At 36.3% G+C, this 19,285-nt stretch overlaps 1 protein-coding gene across 1 annotated transcript; it reads left to right on the forward strand.

The window, feature by feature from the left end:
- On the forward strand, positions 1 to 19,226 carry LOC129454703 (CMP-N-acetylneuraminate-beta-galactosamide-alpha-2,3-sialyltransferase 1). Its single transcript, XM_055219303.2, has 7 exons — positions 1 to 193; positions 573 to 818; positions 6,392 to 6,585; positions 17,042 to 17,221; positions 17,337 to 17,382; positions 17,616 to 17,735; positions 18,815 to 19,226. Exons 2-7 carry the CDS (start codon positions 582 to 584, stop codon positions 18,977 to 18,979), a joined length of 942 nt encoding a protein of 313 aa, XP_055075278.1. The 5' UTR covers positions 1 to 193; positions 573 to 581; the 3' UTR covers positions 18,980 to 19,226.
- Positions 19,227 to 19,285: the final 59 nt, after the last annotated feature.

Here is a 19,285-nt window from a genome sequence, read left to right on the forward strand (position 1 = left end):
CTCTTTACACCAAACCCACTCATTATTGAGTCTGTTTCTGAACACAGCTTATTATCGACCTGTTTGTGTTTGTTAATTATTTAGATGAATGTGAGACTGGAATATAACAGATATGATGAACTACACACTTAAAACCAAATCTATAACATAGCCTACAGGATTTATTGAAGTACAAACTGTAAAAATAACAAAGGTGAGTCAATTTATTGTTTCTTTACAAGATGAGTCCTCAGCATGCTGCTAAACACATTATTTTGTTTGAATTATTGGTTACTTTGAACCTTATTTGTAACCTATTAAGTTTTGGTCCAAAACTGAGCCAAACAAAATAGTGTTTGAAAGTTCCCAGCAGGCACTGAGGCATGTTTAATTTAGTGTTTGTTTTGTGTCTGTGAGTGAGTGAGTGTTATGGAAACCTATTTTCCCCATGTTCACTTAACATTTTTAGACTTTTTAAGTCATAACAATGAAAATGAAATTGAATGAAATCTGATTTTGTTTGACATGATATATTTAAATGAGTAGTTTGGAAATTAGTAAGCATAGTAAGATTTTTATTTATTTGCTTTCAGAAAGACGACATGATCAGTCAGAGCAAAATCATTCTGCAAATCATTGTGATTGCGTCCGTCGCTCTCTCTATCTTTCTCTATTACCAACTATCTATCAGAGGTTTTCTGGATGATTGGTGCTCCTGTAAATGTGAGATGGATTCAGAGGCAAACCTGTGGCTTTCTGAACGATACAATCGCTCGGCTCGTGTACTTATGAACAGCAAAAACGGCGCTGTGGATCTTGAGACTTTCAACTGGTGGACGGTGAGGTGTTTGCAAGTGAAAATGTTTGGGTCGAAGCCATGCAACCAGTCACGCTTCTAGTCAATGTTTAAACAATGAGGTATAAAACATATTATGCCATTTTATGAGCAAGTCCAGCAAAAACTAAGTAAAAACAATAAATTAGCACACATCTTAACCTCAAGCTATCCTAGGTGTGTATGACTTTCAGATGATCACAATCAGCTTTTACAAAAACTCATCACTTCACATAGGAAGACATATAATACCTGTATGGATTTGTTTTTGATGGGTGGATAAGCTTTAAAAGTTCATCACTATCCAATATATATATATATATATACCACGGGTCTGTTGATTATTTTTTTGTATTTTTCTGTAAACTGCACACCAAACCTGTCAAATGTTTTAAAAATAGGCACTAAAGCATGTTTGTGGTAACGTGGTATAGGCAGAATAATTGACTACATTTCTTTGCATTATTTGAAAATAATGCACATGCGCGGTGTAACTCCGTTTCGTGTCATGCCACATTACTTACTTGGGTGTGCATTATTTTCGAATAATTCAAAGGCCTGTCATCAATTATTCCTTACAAATATATATATATATAGTCGCTGCCCGATGAAACTCACGTATGTCCAAAATGGTTACTTTTCAGGAAGTGAAAAAAACACCACATATCAAAAGCAGTTGAATGTAGCGTTGTCATACTTGGTACGGCATCTTTACATGTAACCATATTCTTGCCAGTGTAATGATATAATCCACATTTGACTAAAATTGACTTTAAATGGACAAACATGCATATTTTTGTCAGGGTTTTTGAGACAAGAAACGAACCCAAATGTGGAAGTTGACAACAAAGGACTTTATTAAACAGAAAAACAAAACCCACGAGGGGGCAAAATAAGACAGGGAAACACGACACTAAACTGACACTAAACTGACACTAAACCTAACAAAACTAACAATAAACTTTTCCAAAACATGAAACAGACTAAGACTAAGATATTACTAAATATTGAAATGAAATGAAACCAATAGGATATGTGACAAGACGAAAATGCACAGAACAGCAAACACAAGGACAATAACTAGGGACATAGTAAATTACATACACCTGGAAATCATTACAAGTAAGGGATCTGGGAAAAAGTGACGAGACCCGAGAAATGCGTGGGCAGAATAAACAAATACTACACCACGCATCTCCCACCCCTGCTGAAAAAAACAGCATACCAGCAAGACCAGCATATGTTGTGTTTTGGTGCTGGTTTGCTAGTGAACACCAGCTAAACCAGCATCAGCACCAGCATTAGCACCAGCTAAACCAGCAACAAACCAGCATTAGCACCAGCTAAACCAGCAGTAGCACCAGCGTCCCATGCTGGTCATACCAGCATATGTTGTGTTTTGGTGCTGGTATGCTGTGACCACCAGCTAAACCAACATAGACCAGCATATTCCCATGCTGGTTTGATTCTGTTTTTTTCAGCAGGTACATAGAACATATGTACTGTCAGAACCCTACCATGCTAAACTAGATTTAAATACAAACAAGGATCTGGCAGGATTCTGACAATTTTACAGTAACGGTGGTCGATACACGTTCTCCCGATCATTAAAGGTGTAATGTGTAGGATTTAGCGGCATCTAGCAGTAAAGTTGCGAATTGCAAACAACAGCTCAGCCCATCGCTAACCCCGCCTCTTGGAAACGCGTCATCAAGTCTACGGTGGCTGAAGCGGGACAAACATATCAGTTTGTTGTCTGAGGCAGAGAGTAGCCAGCCAAACAATGAGGTTTCTTTTTTAAAAGATAAATTAATATTGTTTATACTTAATTTTTCAGCAAAACTATGTTATTGGGAATATTATTATTAATTGTTTATCACTGTGTCAGTGTTTAATTCTTTGACTTTAGCTAGCTTTTTGCATGCTAGTTAGTTCAGGGTAACAATAGTGAAGCAGCTAGCTATTGGTAAATATGTTTATTCTGACAGAGAGTTATCGTTAGCAGACGTTTATTCCCATTTGCGGAGTCACGGAGAACCAGAAAACTTACTGGAAATAACAGGAATAAGACGGAGAGGCGCTAACTTTATCTGAGAAGATGGCACAAGAGAGGATAATGAAAGATTGAAATCTCTCCAAAGAAACGAAGAGCTGTGACCGAGGTGTGTGCAGTAAACTTATTCATAAACTTACTGTAACGTTATTATATGCTGACATGTGTGACAAACCATAATACTGCACAAAACAGTAAAGTTGTTTACGTAGCAGCTCTTTAGACACTTTGCAGTGTCACTCTATTTACATAGTAGCACGTTGTGCACATGTAGAAATGTTACTGTAACTTACATACATAAGAGCATATGGAGTATTGTTACTCTAACGTATTTACAAATCAGCACGTTGTGCACATGTAGAAATGTTACTGTAACCTTTTGTACATAGTATTATATTGTGCACACATGTAGCAATGTCAATCTAACTGTAGGCTATGTCTGTAGTTCTCTGTGTGTGTCATTTATTGGGATCCAGTTCCATATTGCCAACATATTATCATGCACTCACTTACAAGCCTCATTTTATTTCTGTCCACTTTAGAGACTTCTTCAGGAGATTACCCAGGTTTTATTCCTGGGCTAGGATTTTCCCTCTGGCACAATCATACAATACCACAAAAGTATTCACAAACCTGTCTTTGCATTGTCAAGGCATCAAACACATGTACATAGTTAACTTTGCATTTATTTCTATTATATTTTTGTTTCTTTAAATTTGAGATTTTTTATGTTAATTATAATTGTTGTACAACTGCAGTTCCAGTGTATTGATGGCCAAAAATTAAAGGGTAAACCATAGAGGCATGTGATGTATTTATTTTCATATACATTAGATATATTTATTTATTTATACATGTAGGACAATTTTTTGTACATTTCCATAACTATTCTATCACCACCTATGTTTATTGTTATTAATATTTACATAAGAGGGACAGCTGTATAGTGTAAAAACAGAAACATGTATGACAGTAACGCAGGCTGGAGAAGTCAGAGAAGGTGGTCTTGCAACGATGGACGGTTGCCAACGCACTCAGAAGCACCAATGCTGGAGAAAAGGTTCTCTTCATTGGAGTTGATGTTACAGGACCTCTTCTCATAGCTGAAAAACACCATCAAGAAATAAAGTGCTATATTACACAGTTACATACACTGTTTCACATTAGTTTATTGTACTGTTATCCTACATTTTGTTTTCAAAAACAATCAAATCTAATGCAAGTATGATCTTGATCACGGACAGATAACATGAAAAATGTAATGTGTGTGTAACATTGTCACTGTTTGTGTACCACAGTCCATTACAAACGACATAATTGATGATGAAGTTTATAAAGGCATAGGTTTTTAGAATAAAGAGTCCTTTCCACTTGGTTAAATAATCAGATAAGCAATCTGCTCAAACATTAACAAATTGACATTGTAGGTTGTCGCAGTACTGATAGCCATCATTTAAACTTGTGGTAAAACTATGCAATGAACACATTTACCATGTGTATGCACAGTATGTAATATCAACCTAAATTGCACTTTATGTTTTCTGAAAGTAATCATTATTGGTCACTTGATATGTATTGTACACTGTCATGTTACGTGAAATTAAAATCCACTTACATATATTTAACCGTGACATGGGGAAAACTTTACTCTTGTTGGTGATTATGCTCATCTTATAGCTATAGCTTTTAAACAACGTTTTTCAGGTACATTGATAGAGTTACGATTGCTAACTTACCTGTCCAGGCGAAAGCAGGCAACTTCAGCATCGTTTTTAATACATTTGTCCTGTATTAGTGCCGTCCATCTGGGAAAAGCCACACAATATTTATCCTGGATTTATGGCGTCGTCTGAACATGAACATCTTCTCTCTTCTTTCATAACACAATACGCGTGGTACTCTATTCAATCCAAATATCACTTCTCTTCTACTAATAAGTTAAATAAAGCTTCTAATAAACCGTACTACAAGAAGACGACGACTGCTAGTCCTCCTGCTTCCTCTTCTTCGTGGGTTTTCAGCGTGACAATGGGAGCTGTGGCAGCCCCCTCCAATAACACCGACGAAGAACAACAACAACATATTTACGAAACACGCTCTGTAGAGCAGTTTGTCCGTTCACGGCTTCTGTAGAAACATGATGGTGATGCCCATGTAAGGGGACCCGCTGTGTATGTAATTAAAAACGGCTCAATCTAAGGTAATAAAAACATATTTGTTTTTATGTAAGGTCATTAAACATCACTGAAAACATAGATATGTATAATATATTCATTTTCTGTCAATAGAGCCGCCTAAATCTTACACATTACACCTTTAATTACAATGGCCAAGTCGCGTTTTATATTGACAGATGAATATGCTCAGATTATTAAATAGCCTACGTCGTTAAATACGCTTACTTTATTTATTAATTATTTATAAGTGTATTAAATGTACCTTGCAAGCTATGAAGGGACAATGAATCAATACACTGACATGGTAATGCTAGACAGCAGAAGTGTCAGTTTGTGTTGAAAAGTGGTGTGGACAAAAGATCAGATAAAAAACATTATTGCAGGACGGGAAAAATATTGAATAACAGCGCATCAGAAATGGGCATAGTGTAGGCCAGTCAACAACAAGAAAATACTCAGCACAAAACCCTCAATGTCGACTACACACATGTAACAGTCCCTGCAACACCAGCTCAACCGAACAGTGCCAAAGCACCAAACCGTAGAAAACAGCAGAGCGTTCAGTCAATGATTACAATGAATTTCATTACATATGTAAAAGAAAACACACCATAAACATACAACGCAACAAATGTGACCCTGGACTACAAAACCAGTCTTAAGGATCAATTGATTTTTCAGAACATTTTAACCAAACGCCTTCAAAAAGCAGCGGGATGTCCCCAGTGTCCCCAGTGTAAATAACACCTATGCTAGACGGATACTTTGTTTGCACAGTCCTACCGTAATTTAGTCACTCCTAGACGTACGTCTGGCATAAGGGGGAACGTTTACCTCGATGAAGGAAAGATATTGTCTCACCAGGCCATGTTTATTCGGTTATATCCAGTGCTGAGCTACGATGAAACTTTACGAGACCGGTGAGAAGCTTCACAGGCGTGAGATACGTGGCTTAATTGACAGCTTTGACACCAAATGGATATATGTGAAAATCAGATGACATGATTTCACAACTTTTCAGTGGCCATTTAGATATGTGAAGCATACTGTATACGGAAATGAACCTGGACATTCAAACCGTCGAAAAATCTCAAAATCGACAAAATGGACATACGTGGTTTTCATCGGACAGCGACGATATGCTGAAAATATGATTTAATCTAACTCTGACTGTGTTTGACTCAAAGAACAAAACCATACTGCGCACCCATGACCTATACCTTTAATGGTAATTAATGAAAGAAATGTATGAAACCTTAAGACAGTTCGTTTCTTTTAAAACATTTGGACATGACTATGGAAATTCACTTGTAGCTCCTAAATACATATTTGTTTATATATTTTCAGAGTCTACAAGGCGCATCGACCGTAGCCAACTTCACAGATCTGGTGGAGGATTTATTTTCTCTCTTTCCAGATAAAGATCACTACTCAGACAGCAGTTCCAGTCGCTGCAGAAGATGTGCTGTCGTGGGTAACTCTGGCAACCTCCTTGGATCTCGTTACGGTGCACTCATCGATTCAAATGACTTTGTTATAAGGTATTATATATAAGTCAGCGGTCACCAACCTGGTTCTTGGAGATTTACCCTCCTGTATACTTTAGATCAGGGGTCTTCAACGTTTTTTGGGTCAGGGACCCCTTAGATGAGAGAGGCATGGAGCAGGGACCCCCTGATACTAAATGTGTAATACTGATCAGTAAGGTACGAGAGGCTGCTTTTTCGTATTAGGCACAACTCAAAGTGTGGTAAAGTACAACTATTGACCAATCAGAATCAAGGACTGGAACTGTTTTATAAATAGAAACCAACCATATTTTCACACAGCCATACTATATTAAGTCAGTACAATTACACTATTATGCTGTTGTTGTACATGCATAATTTTTTTTGTTAAAGTAGATTTCGTTTTTTAATTTTAATATAATCATAATATAATATTATTTTAAGGTATTTGCGGTGTAGATTTTCATTTTACTGTGAATTTACCTGAACCTGGGCTTTCAGTCTATAAAGATGACTGATCATGGTGAATGACACAAAGACTCTCTATTCTGGTGGGGATAGAGGTTGTGCTACTTTATAATTAAGAGTTTTGTTGCCTTTTTCGTGTATCATCATTGTCACGAGTTTGAGTAACGCAGGTTTATTTTCGGCATAGCTTCATATCAGACTCAGGAGAACAACATGCAACGAGTCCGTGCGGATCTCTTTGGGGCAACTTTTTGAGAGGCGGATTTCAACCTGACTATAAATCTTGCACAACCATCATGGCGCACGTATTATTCATTTTTAAATGCGAGTGATAGTTTTGTCACAGCTTATAAATGCAGACGCGGTGTGGTGTGATTTGACTGTTGAATTAGCATTTTAAATCTGAACCGCGTGAAACAGTCGTCCAAGTTCAGAAATATCTATAGATGAGACAACATGTCGCGCTGATTCTAAAATAACATTTTGAAAGAAAGACACATATGCCCATAAGATTTACCTGTTTTTATGCCTTTTCTGTCCGTACTGCTGCTTCCTATTGGACATTAATAACCTTCAGATATTTTATTTTGGTCCGCTGGCTAAACTGAACGTGCGCCTATGCGGCCACGCCTGAGCACAACTTAAAGGGGACATGTAATGTTTTTAACATATATTTTACGTTTTAAGCAAAAAATAGCTTGTGGTTAAACATAATTTGGCTGACCCCTTGCAGTCCCGTGCAGACCCCCGGTTGAAGACCATTTATGTTGTCATTTTGTGTATTGGCCACCAGTTGTGTGATTGCAGTACCAGTTTTTGCCTAAGTAGCCATGAAAAGCTTAGCAGGTTCAGCTGTGATTTATTAAGGTTGGAGGTGAACTCAGCAGGAAAGGAGACCTTTTTCTCACTCGTCTTTACTTTCATTCCTCTTCCTCCTTTTCCTCATTCGTCTTTACTCTCACTCCTCTTCATCTTTACTCTCATTCCTCTTCCTCCTTTTCCCCACTCCTCTTCATCTTTACTCTCACTCTTCTTCCTCCTTTTTCTCACTCCTCTTCATCTTTACTCTCATTCCTCTTCCTCCTTTTTTTCCACTCCTCTTCATCTTTACTCTCACTCCTCTTCCTCCTTTTTCTCACTCCTCTTCATCTTTACTCTCACTCCTCTTCCTCCTTTTTCTCACTCCTCTTCATCTTTACTCTCACTCCTCTTCCTCCTTTTTCTCACTCCTCTTCATCTTTACTCTCACTCCTCTTCCTCCTTTTTCTCACTCCTCTTCATCTTTACTCTCTGCCTAAATGCCATCCTTTTTATAAAGCTCAAATGAGTAAACAAATGAGCTAGAAGTATTTTTACACTTGGTAGGCAATCTGTTATTGAGTGTGGCATTTTAAATGAAACACCGGAGCTATAAGTGTATTGAGTGATGTGTGTAGCATAGACAACTGGATTTAGCATATTGTACTGTGTTTTAGTACAAACTCTTTTGCTTTTTACAATTGCTGAGTGTAAAGCTGTTGATGTACTTGCAGTTTTGCAAACTTAGATTTGAAGATTAGTTATATAAGTAACTGGTGAATGGCATTGGCGTCATACTGTTTTAATCTGCTTAGTTCTGCGAAGTCAATGATTATTTGTGTGTGAAATCCAGTATAAAGTCTCATACTCTAATGATGAGATTAAGGGCATCAAAGTATGATTTCACTCATTAGCTGGATTTTCACATACAGGGTCACATTTCTACTGTAAGGAGTACTATTTCTGCCAGTAGAGATTGTTCAATCACTGTCTAAATGGATTTTTCCATCTGCTACCGTGTTACTGTTTGTTCTGGCTCTGGTTCTGTTCATATACAATGAATTAAAGAGGAAAATGGATTGTTGTTGGTGAGTTTAGATGTTGGTTAGTCTCTTCCAGTCTACCTGTAAATCACTTCTGTGTAAAGTACTATTATTCATTCATTCTTTTATATGTTGATGACATTAAAACTGGACATTGTTTAAATGCGGAGATCTGAAACTGCTCAGCTGCGTACAAGATCAATATCATTTGCAATTTATAGATTTCACATCTGAAAGAAAGGGGTAAGCACATTTTCTCTGCGTACGTTCGTTCTGTGAATTACACATACACATTTTTGGGAAATGATCATGAGATCAAATTAAAGAAGATTTCTATGCAGCATTTTATAAATGAGGCCACATGAATCACTAGGGCGAAACAGAACAGGAAGTGACATCATCAACAAAATTCTAAATACTCGATTATATCGACATGCGTTTAGCTCATTTTATATTGTAGGAAACTTGAATGATTAGTTCCTCAAAGTGATGAGGTTAGCCCATGACAATGAAGTGACTTGCAACATTACTGTGCATTCCCATTACGAAACTCATTTGTCGCAGGACTGGATTAACCAGTGGACACAGTCATTGCTTAACCTCATTCTTAAGCTTTGGTCACACTTGACTTTGAGCATGCATTTGTCGGACATTGCGAGGAGTGGGCAGGGAGCAGCTCATCAACTTTGGCTTCGTCTGTTTGTGTTTTGCAGTAGAGGTCACGCAGTGCTCCGCATGATACCAATTCGCAGGTCAGAGTTGTAAGAAATTGCAGAAGTCTGCCTCAAAGTCAACTCCACTTCCTGAGAGAAATAGCAAAGCTCATTTCCCAAAAAGGATTAACTATCATATAGATAATCTTACCCTGGTCTCAGCCATATGAGCATAACACTAAAGTGTTGTTTCATTCTTTATTAATGGGAAGCGAAAAGAGACTTTTTTATAAAGAGGCTTCATTTATAAAATGCTGCGTAGAAAACGTCTTGAATTTGATCTTAAGATCATTTCTTAAAATGCACGTACACCTCACTTTCAGAAGTGAAATCTATAAATCATCAATGAGTTTAATCAACATAGATCAGAGGCAAATGTGATATAAAAATACATCTGCTTAAACATCTCATGCTCTGATCATTTGGTTAAGCAGATGAGTGGTCACTTCCATTGTTAGTTTTGGTTACATTTCAAAGCATTAGCATTAGGGGTGGGGGAACAGGTTTGAAACTGTATAAAGTGATTGAACAAAATACTACATGTGCTTTGTCACTGTTTCCACAAATAAACTTCTTGATCAAATCCTCATTTTTTCTTACAGAGTTCACAAGACTTCCCAGGTGAACAAGTAGTACACTTCCTATTTTCACAAACTAATTTTGTACTTAATATACTAAAAATGTATCTTTAGTACTTCTTAAGATGTTCTTAAGATTATCTAAGTGTACTTCACTGCTATTTTGAAACACCATGAATATGAACTAAATGCACTTTTAACATACTATATTTGTATTAAAAATGTATTTAGTTAACCTTAAACTCAACTTTCATACAAAGATGGGTTCAATTTTACTACAAGTGCTACCTAAATAAATTTTTTAAATACATTTTAGCACATTTGAGTTCATATTTATGGTGTCTCGAAATGGCACAGTGAAGTGCACTTGGATGTTCTTGAGATTATCTCGAGCAGTGCTAAAGATGAATTTTTAGTACAAGTACAAAATTAACATGCAAAAATAAAGCACTTTAAGTACACTATGGAAGTATACTACTTTTTCACCTGGGTTGCTACACAGCGACCTGCAAAATATCGTTCCACGAGGTTGCGTTACCCCTCTGACTCATTTGCATGCATATAAATGCAAGTCAATGGATTGTAAAGTGTAGTCATAAAATTTCCCCCACAACTGTCTGACACACTTCCAACTATACAGTAAGACCTTTGAATAATCACTAACACAAGATCTGAATGCTTTAAGTTTCTATAACTTATCAAGAAACAAAGATTTAAAGGGGAGGTGAATTTGACGATTTTATTGTTTTATACTCACTAAAAACAGTTGGGTTAGAAATAACCCAATACATAACCCAATGGTGGGTTACTATAGCACCGACCCTTTGTTGGGTTATTTTAACCCAATGCATTGGGTGAAAAGTTTTACCCAATTAGTTGGGTTATGAAATAACCAATTTGTTGGGTTATTTTTGCAATGCTGTTTTAACCCTATTAATATTATTATTATTTTATTACTATTATTTGCTTTATGAATAAATAATACAAAACTTACAAATACATTTATAATGCTTAATTTCCATTTAGTCATTTGCACCTGCACTTCAATGTATAAATACATACATGTATAGAAGCATAAATACATACATACACACATACAGATATACATACATAAATAAACAAAAACATATAAGAACAGAACAAATCTACTTCATCTTATCCAACTAAAAACTGCTTAAAATGATAGATCACACATTTGTCATCATTTTCATTCTTTGTTGTTAAAACTGTATAAAAGTATTTATTTTGTTGACCACAAAGGAAGATATTTGTTCCTTTAAAATTAAACCGATCATGAGCCCCATTCACTTACATAGTATTCTTTTTTCCTACTATGACAATGGGGCTCATGATCTGTTTGGTTTCAAACATTCCTCAAAATATCTTCCTTTGTGGTCATCAGAACAAAGAAATGTATACAGGTTTGTAACAACAGGAGAGGAAGAAAATTATGGCATAATTGTTATTTTTGGGGGAACTATCCCTTTAAGCAGGTGACAATGTGTAAAGGAAACATCACCTGGTACAAAATGTATTGTGTGTTACAGAAACTACCTAACAGTAGTTTAAGGCTTAGGAATATTAAAGCATGTGTCAACTGCTGGTGTTGCTCCAGGGCCAAGCCTCCCACGATAACAAAGGCTTGTGATTAGTCGAATTCATCCCCTAGCAGGACATGGGGTCTTCGTCATACCTCCTCCTCCAAATACTGAATTATGTTTGTTTTCTGACCTTAAGACAGAATTTTCACAATGTAAATATGCACACATAAACAGGATAAAAAAAAACAAGTGTCATAAATGATACTTACATGTTGAAAATTAATAAATGTTTGCTTTGGCTCTTGGAACTGTAGGAAGGCTGAATCATCTTGCTGGCCATTTTGTAGGGTTTTTAATGCAACATCTCCAAGAATGTCTACATTTAAAGAAAAGAATAATGTATTAAATCTCAAAGCAAACACATATGGCACGCTGAATAAATACTCTACTTTGACAGTAGATGGCGCTGAATTGCAAATTCAACCGTTACCGGGGTAACCGTAAACGTGCAGGATTAAACAGCGCTTTTTCATGGATTATACTGAAGTAAGACGACAATAAAATGCCATTGAGTCATTTCTTAAAGGTATTGCGGAGGATTTTCCTTTTCCGGGTGGATCATCAAGACTATTGGTCCTCCTGGTTGTCAATCAGGAGTGTTGCGCAATTGCATTTTTTAAAAAGTGGAGAAGGCGGTTCTTTTCTAAAATTCGAGAAAATCCTCTGCTACACCTTTAAGACATTTCCATTCAGAATCACATTTATATTACAGCTCTGTGTCTATAACACAGACCGGCAAAAAAATTATTTGGAGCAAAAAACAGCCGGTTACATCCATTACAAAAGTTAAAAAAACAGTTTTTACTACACTTTAAACCAAAAAACATTGTCTTTTAACCATGGCTAAAGCAATATGGCAATCAATACGCCATGAAACTAACGTTATACTACTAAAAGAAGAAATTATTCATTTTCGTAAGGGACCATGCTGTTGGTGCTGTTTAGTATTAAAATAAATTGCGATGTTTAAATTTCCGTTGAAATTCAAAATGTGTGACGTGAGCCCGATTTTAACCCAACTATCTGGGTTGTTATGGAAATAACCCAATACAAGCTAGGAATAACCCAACAGAACAAACCAATATGTTTAACCCACCTATTGAGTAAAACAAACAACCCAACGGTTTTTAGAGTGTACTGTTGTCTGAGGTCTACTTATGATGTTCGCGTGGTTTTTACCTTCAAAAACTTCAAAAGCAATAAATAATAGGCTATTTTGTAACATGGATTAGTGGCTGTCTGGAGAAAAGCTTCGTTTGAAGGGGCGGGCCGCATTGAAGACCTGGACGTAACGTCCACTGCTATGATTGGACAGCTTCATTCCCCGTCATTACAAGTGGGGAAATGTTTTAAAAACATTCATGTGATAAAAATAGCAGCCGAACACAAATATGTTTGAGCCACAAAAGATTCTGGGTGTTAAAGATGATACACATAAATGACACTACGTATATTAAAGTAGAAACAAAACTCGACGTGACTAAATTACCGTATACAACACAGTAAGCGCGCATCAGAATCTAAACTGCGGCTGATAAATCCTTATCGATAACTTTGTATATTTCTATTGTGCTTGTGAGGTTGCTTTTACATTCACGTAATGTTACATACCACAGTTATATGATAAAAAAGCTTTTTTGAGTGTTTGACCTTTCAAACGCAACTCGCATAAAATACCGTATACAACACAGTAAACGGGCATCATAATCTAAATTGTGGCTGATAAATCCTTCCTTATCACTAACTTGGTATATTTCTACCTTTAAATTACAGTTGTATTGTTAAGTGTTGTACCTTTATTAATCGTTTAATGTTTTTAGTAAATTAAAACAGTCAAACATACGTGTTTAGACATGAATGTTACAACAGGACATATCAAGCGATCTCTTCTAACTTAAATAAACTTACTGTGTATACTGCTGTGTCATTTTTGTCAGATACAATATAAGTGGTGCTTTTAATCACAGTCTCTCTGCAAATCCAGCATAGACTTCTTTACAAATGAATCCGTGTACACAAAGTTAGCAAACACTCCCCACACGAGCTGGAACTTCTTTAAAAGCAAACTTTATCCACGCATTCCTAATGTTATGTTCTGAGCCTCCGTTATCCAGCGTCTGTGTTCTTCCCAGCATAGATGGTTCTCCCACAACTGAAAATGCGTTTCCATGGTTAGTCTATCATAACAGATCACCGCGTCAAAATAAAAGTCTCTCCGAAAAAATTTATTTAAAAGTAATTTTGGTTACATTTGTCAATCTTTAAAGACATGTTAACTTGTTGAGACACACGTGTGTCACGCGAAGCTGTGGGTGGGGCTACAAAAGTGTTGGTTGTATTTGGGTATGGGGAGGTGCTTCAATTCTACTTTGACGTCATATTTTTCCAAATTCCACACTTGGACGTTACACTTGGTGCCAAAAACTGTTATATTTCAGTAGCACGGACGTTTTTAGTTCTGAAACTTGCAGGATGTTCATTTAAGTATGATAACCTCTTATATAACAAATTATCAAGTTAAATTTGAGTATTTGATTCACCGCTACTGATGTAAAATGGTCAGAGAAAATCACCACATTGTGATTTGACGAGCCAGAAAGGGTCGAGGTGGCTCTGTTGAGTGACATCATTAAATCCCAGCCTCTCGCTCACCTCTGAGTTTACAAGTGGAGAAGTTTTATTGCAATGGGTATATAGCTCAAAGATTAGCAAGAGTTGAAAAGCAAAGATTTGAAGTTGCATCAAGGCTCTATGTGTCTATTTGTGTTTGTACAGTCAAGCTGGATTTAACAATACATTTAAATATATAGCCTACTTTGTGTATTGATGTATTTTTATGAATGCTAGTGTGTTGGCTTCATATTTGTTACTATTTGACTTGTTTTGTGATTTCTGTCTATGAGTACAAATCTCACTCAACTTCAAATTTTTATTTGCAAGTTTTCACATCGGGACTGTGAGTGTAAATATTAGTGAACAAGTACAAATACTTATTTAGCAAGCTCTCACGTTTTGCTACTGACTTAACTTCCTAAGAAGCAAGCAAGCAAGCAAAATTTATTTATAAAGCACTTTAACATCCAGAGTGGACACAAATTGCTGTACGATAAAAACAATAATAAATAAATATATAAAAGCACTAATACACCCACAAGACACACAAGATCTGTACCATCTGTATAACCAAACATTAATTTTCAAACACCAATGAATGCAAGTGGGTTTTAAGAAGAGACTTAAAAACTGTTTATGGTGATGCCTGCCTAATGTGTAAAGATAACTCGTTCCACAATTTACGAGCCGCAAACGCAAAAGTCTGATCCCCTTTTAGCTTGCGCTTTGTTTTAGGCACAATTAGGAGCAGTTTATCGGCTGACCTGAGAGAGCGGGTGGGTCTATAGGGATGTAAAAGCTTGTAGGTCGGGGCAAGGCCATTTAGGCCTTTAAAGGTAAACAACAGATTCTTAAAATGAATCTTTTGTTGTATAGGGAGCCAATGAAGTGAGGATAAAATCTGGGAAACCTGTGTAAATTTATGAGTTCCAGTTAGTAAACGTGCAGCAGCATTTTGCACCAACTGGAGCCAAGCAATAGACCTTTTGCGAGTCGACGTCACAGTTACGTCACACGCGCATGTGGTGGCAGAAAAACAGTGGAAATGAATGAGACACGAGTGAAATTAACAATATAACTCACTAGAAAATGTTGTGTTGTTGAGTGTCAGAATAGAAATGCCAAAATAGATGACCTTCATTTTTATAGTATACCGTCGTCGAAGACACCATTTGGAGATAAACGTAGGTGTTCATGTTTGCAATAAAAGCCCTCAACCAGACAGACTGGAGTGATGAAATCACCTGAAAATCTTTTAATAATTTGAATAGAAAATAATTAGAGAAGATATCCGGTGTTCTGTCGAAGTCTGATCCCTCTATGTGTTTCTTATAGCGGTTTCATCACGTTACGTTTATAATTTATTTAGAAAGATTAAAGATTTCAATTAGTTCATAATATCAATAATATTACCATTTACTAGAGTTTTCGTATTTTTTTCGTTTTCTATTACTTGAAAACAGGAAATGATGAAATATTTCATAAATGATATTATACAGAATACATGATAGTATTGCTCTTATAATTACTTCAGCAAATCAAACTTTAAATATAATTGATTTACCAATAAAGAACAATACATATACATTACATACATGCACACATATCAGTAGCCAAGCCATTTAAACTTTTAATTTATTTAAAAAATAAACGTAACTTGGTGAAAACGTTATAAGAAACATTACACTTAAGAGAAATATAGGGGAAACGGACTTCTACAGAACACCGGATCCTTAAAAATCACAGTTTAATGCTAAAACACTTCACACAGCTATTGAGAAGCATTCACTTTCTGCCACCAGTTGGGCTCCGCCCACAAAAAAACATCATCTCTGTTTGCAAACACGCAAAAGGTCTATAGAGGACATGCTGTCCCCCACATACATACAGCGCACTGCAATAATCCCACCTTGTAATTACAAAAGCATGTATTACTGTCTCAAAATGCTGCCTAGAAAGAATTGGCTTTATTTTGGCCAATTTTCTCAAATGAAAAAAGCTTGACTTCACCACTGACCTAATCCGACTATCCAGCTTAAGTTCAGGGTCAATTTTTACCCCTAGGTTTGTAATTGTTGGCTTAATGCATTGGCTCAGATTGCCCAGATCAGGACGATTGGTGCCAGTGAAGTCACCAAACAACATATCTTCAGTCTTACTCTCATTGAAGCTTATGTTAAGCCATCCATGCTTTTATATCATCAAGACATTTAAGTAGGCCAGCAGTTTCATTCTTTCGAGAGGGATATAGATCTGGCTATCATCTGCTTAAAAGTGAAAGGACATACCATGCTTCCTAAGTACAGACCCCAGTGGGAGCAAATACAGAGAGAACAGAAGGGGGCCTAAAATTGAGCCCTGTGGAACCCCACAAGGCAGTAAACATACATACATCATAACCATGCAACGCAAGACAAACATACACTACAGTAACTAAACCTTTTGAAATGTACAAAGACACATAACTACATGGAATAAAAATACACCAAGAGAAGGCAAAACACGTAATTTTGTATCGCTTTTTCGTTGCTGAGCAATTTATTTTGATTTATCAAATTTAACAGCGCTACTGTATCTGGAGTGATTGTTCTCCCATATGAGCCATGAAATCTTCTGACACAGGCCAACAAGATCCTAAACTGTTGTGAGTAACCCCTCTGCATCTCTTTCCTCAGGATGAATGAAGGCCCAACAGCAGGTTTTGAGCGAGACGTCGGATCCATGACGACTCACCGTCTCATCTACCCCGAGAGTGCCATGGACATGGATAACAACACTCATCTCGTGCTGTTGCCCTTTAAGATTCTGGACCTGCAGTGGCTCATCAGCGTCTTTACCACCAAACACATCGATCAGTAAGAACTTCATTAAACCAATCAAGCTTTATTAGTAGATAAACTTCAAATTTCTATTTCTCATTCCATTTGGAATGCTTTAACATTTTATTTGTGTTTTATCTGTTATTCTCAGGACATATATGTATGTGAAACCCTCAATAAAAGCAGACAAAAACAAGGTACTAACACTTTATCTGTTGAATCACTCTTTGATTTCATTTGATGTGTATAGTATGTGTTTTGTTAGGTAGCTTTACAGAAATGTTTACATGTAACAATAAATATAATATGAAGGATATTTAAAATATTAATTTAGCGTGAAAAACAAAACAAATCATTAATTAAACACACTGGTCTTTAAAACCATGAGATAAATCCAACATGTATTTTCTGTTCTGTTCACACTTTAAAGGTCTTAATTGTTCATCCTGCATTTATCAAGTACGTCTATGAGAGCTGGTTGCAGAGACAAGGCAAATATCCATCAACTGGTTTCATTTCAATTGTATTCGCCCTGCACATCTGTGATGAGGTGAATGTGTCATACTGCTCAGAGGTCTTGTTTATAAAACAATTCTTACTAAAAGTGTATATGCACCAAAAAGCCAAACATTGGCATATTCCAAAAAATATTTAGACTTATAAAAACGTGCGCACGCACACCTTTAAGCAGTGTTCCCTTTATAAATCACAAATCACCTGCAAGTGTGTGTACATCAATCAGCCTCATATCCCGCCCTGTACACGCCCATTTTTAACCATAAATAGTCACCTCATGAATGCCGATTCGCACCTGCCAATAAATCCACACCATTGGTGTAATCCAGCAGTGCAATTACACAGCATTACTGCAGCATTTATATGTTTACATATCGTACATCTTGCCAAAATCACAGCATGTGATTTAAAAAAAATGAAAACATGTTTCTTCATCCTGATTTTTTTATGAACACCATTATAGTTAGGAGTGATAACAAGAACATAGATTAACAAGTAATGGCTGTTTTTGCACACTTTGACATTTGATGATACAGTATTTAAGTAAAGAATTTTTGTTATTTTACTAATATGTTTAACAATTTAAGCAGCTCTCAATACCCAGGGAGTTTAAACTCCAATACATTATTACAATCCTACAAAATGCCTATTGTGTTGGGACAATGTGTCAAGGAATTCCTCAGTCCACACAAACAAACATTCTTGCGCCACGCCCGGAACCGATGACGTCATCCGTAACTGTATGACGCACATCCCTGAACCGACCTACTGCAGCCTTTATAGGCCCAATAAGTACGTGTCAATAAGGCACGCCCCTAAAACCGTTAAAAGGAAACTACCATTGGCTTTATAAATGAGACTCCTTTATAAATGAGGCCCCAGGTCATGACCCTGAATTAGTTTTCCTTTATCCCAAAAGCTCCTTACATTTACAAAATCTCTAAAACAAACACAAATTTACGCAATGTATATAATTTTGAAAGCATACCAGCATGTTCCTAATGGTTTTGAATTTATATTAGCAGCTAGATTTTAATTAATTGGTACAGGTAGGTCAGTATGTTTATGAACATGCGTGAACAAGACATTAAAATGCTGAAAACTCTCTTGTAGGTGAATGTTTTTGGATTTGGAGCTACATCTGATAACGCTTGGCATCATTATTTTGAAGACTTTGTCATCGGCGTTAATGGCGGCCCTCACGCTGGAGATTTTGAGAGAAGCGTCATCACTGAACTCCATCAAAAACAAATAATCATGATGTTTAAAGGATGGTGATTTCAATGGTAAAAGCTTAAACAAGCCTGTAAACAAGAATATTCAGTTTAGATGCTCTGAATGTAAATTACATCCAGTATTTCACTAAATACGTCTCTCTATACATGAAACCGTTTTGATTGTTATTAATAACCCAGTTAATATAAATGCTGTTTACATTACTAATATGTGTATTTTGACATTATGTGTTTATTTAATGTATTCTGTTAATTGTATTGTTTACAAAATAAACTATTGCATTTCCTAATGATATTTCAGTAGTTAATTTTATATTCTCATAACCACGTTCAGTTTCACAAGTGACCT

This window comes from Misgurnus anguillicaudatus, chromosome 20 (assembly GCF_027580225.2).
Source record: "Misgurnus anguillicaudatus chromosome 20, ASM2758022v2, whole genome shotgun sequence".
NCBI classification, from domain to species: domain Eukaryota; kingdom Metazoa; phylum Chordata; class Actinopteri; order Cypriniformes; family Cobitidae; genus Misgurnus; species Misgurnus anguillicaudatus.

Bases quoted from the DNA above. Each gene is read 5' to 3' on its own strand.
- LOC129454703 (XM_055219303.2), top strand. From the start codon at position 582: ATGATCAGTCAGAGCAAAATCATTCTGCAAATCATTGTGATTGCGTCC. The intron at 819-6,391 runs GTGAGGTGTTTG...ATATATTTTCAG, and splicing joins AGACTTTCAACTGGTGGACG to AGTCTACAAGGCGCATCGAC. The intron at 17,222-17,336 runs GTAAGAACTTCA...TGTTATTCTCAG, and splicing joins ACCACCAAACACATCGATCA to GACATATATGTATGTGAAAC.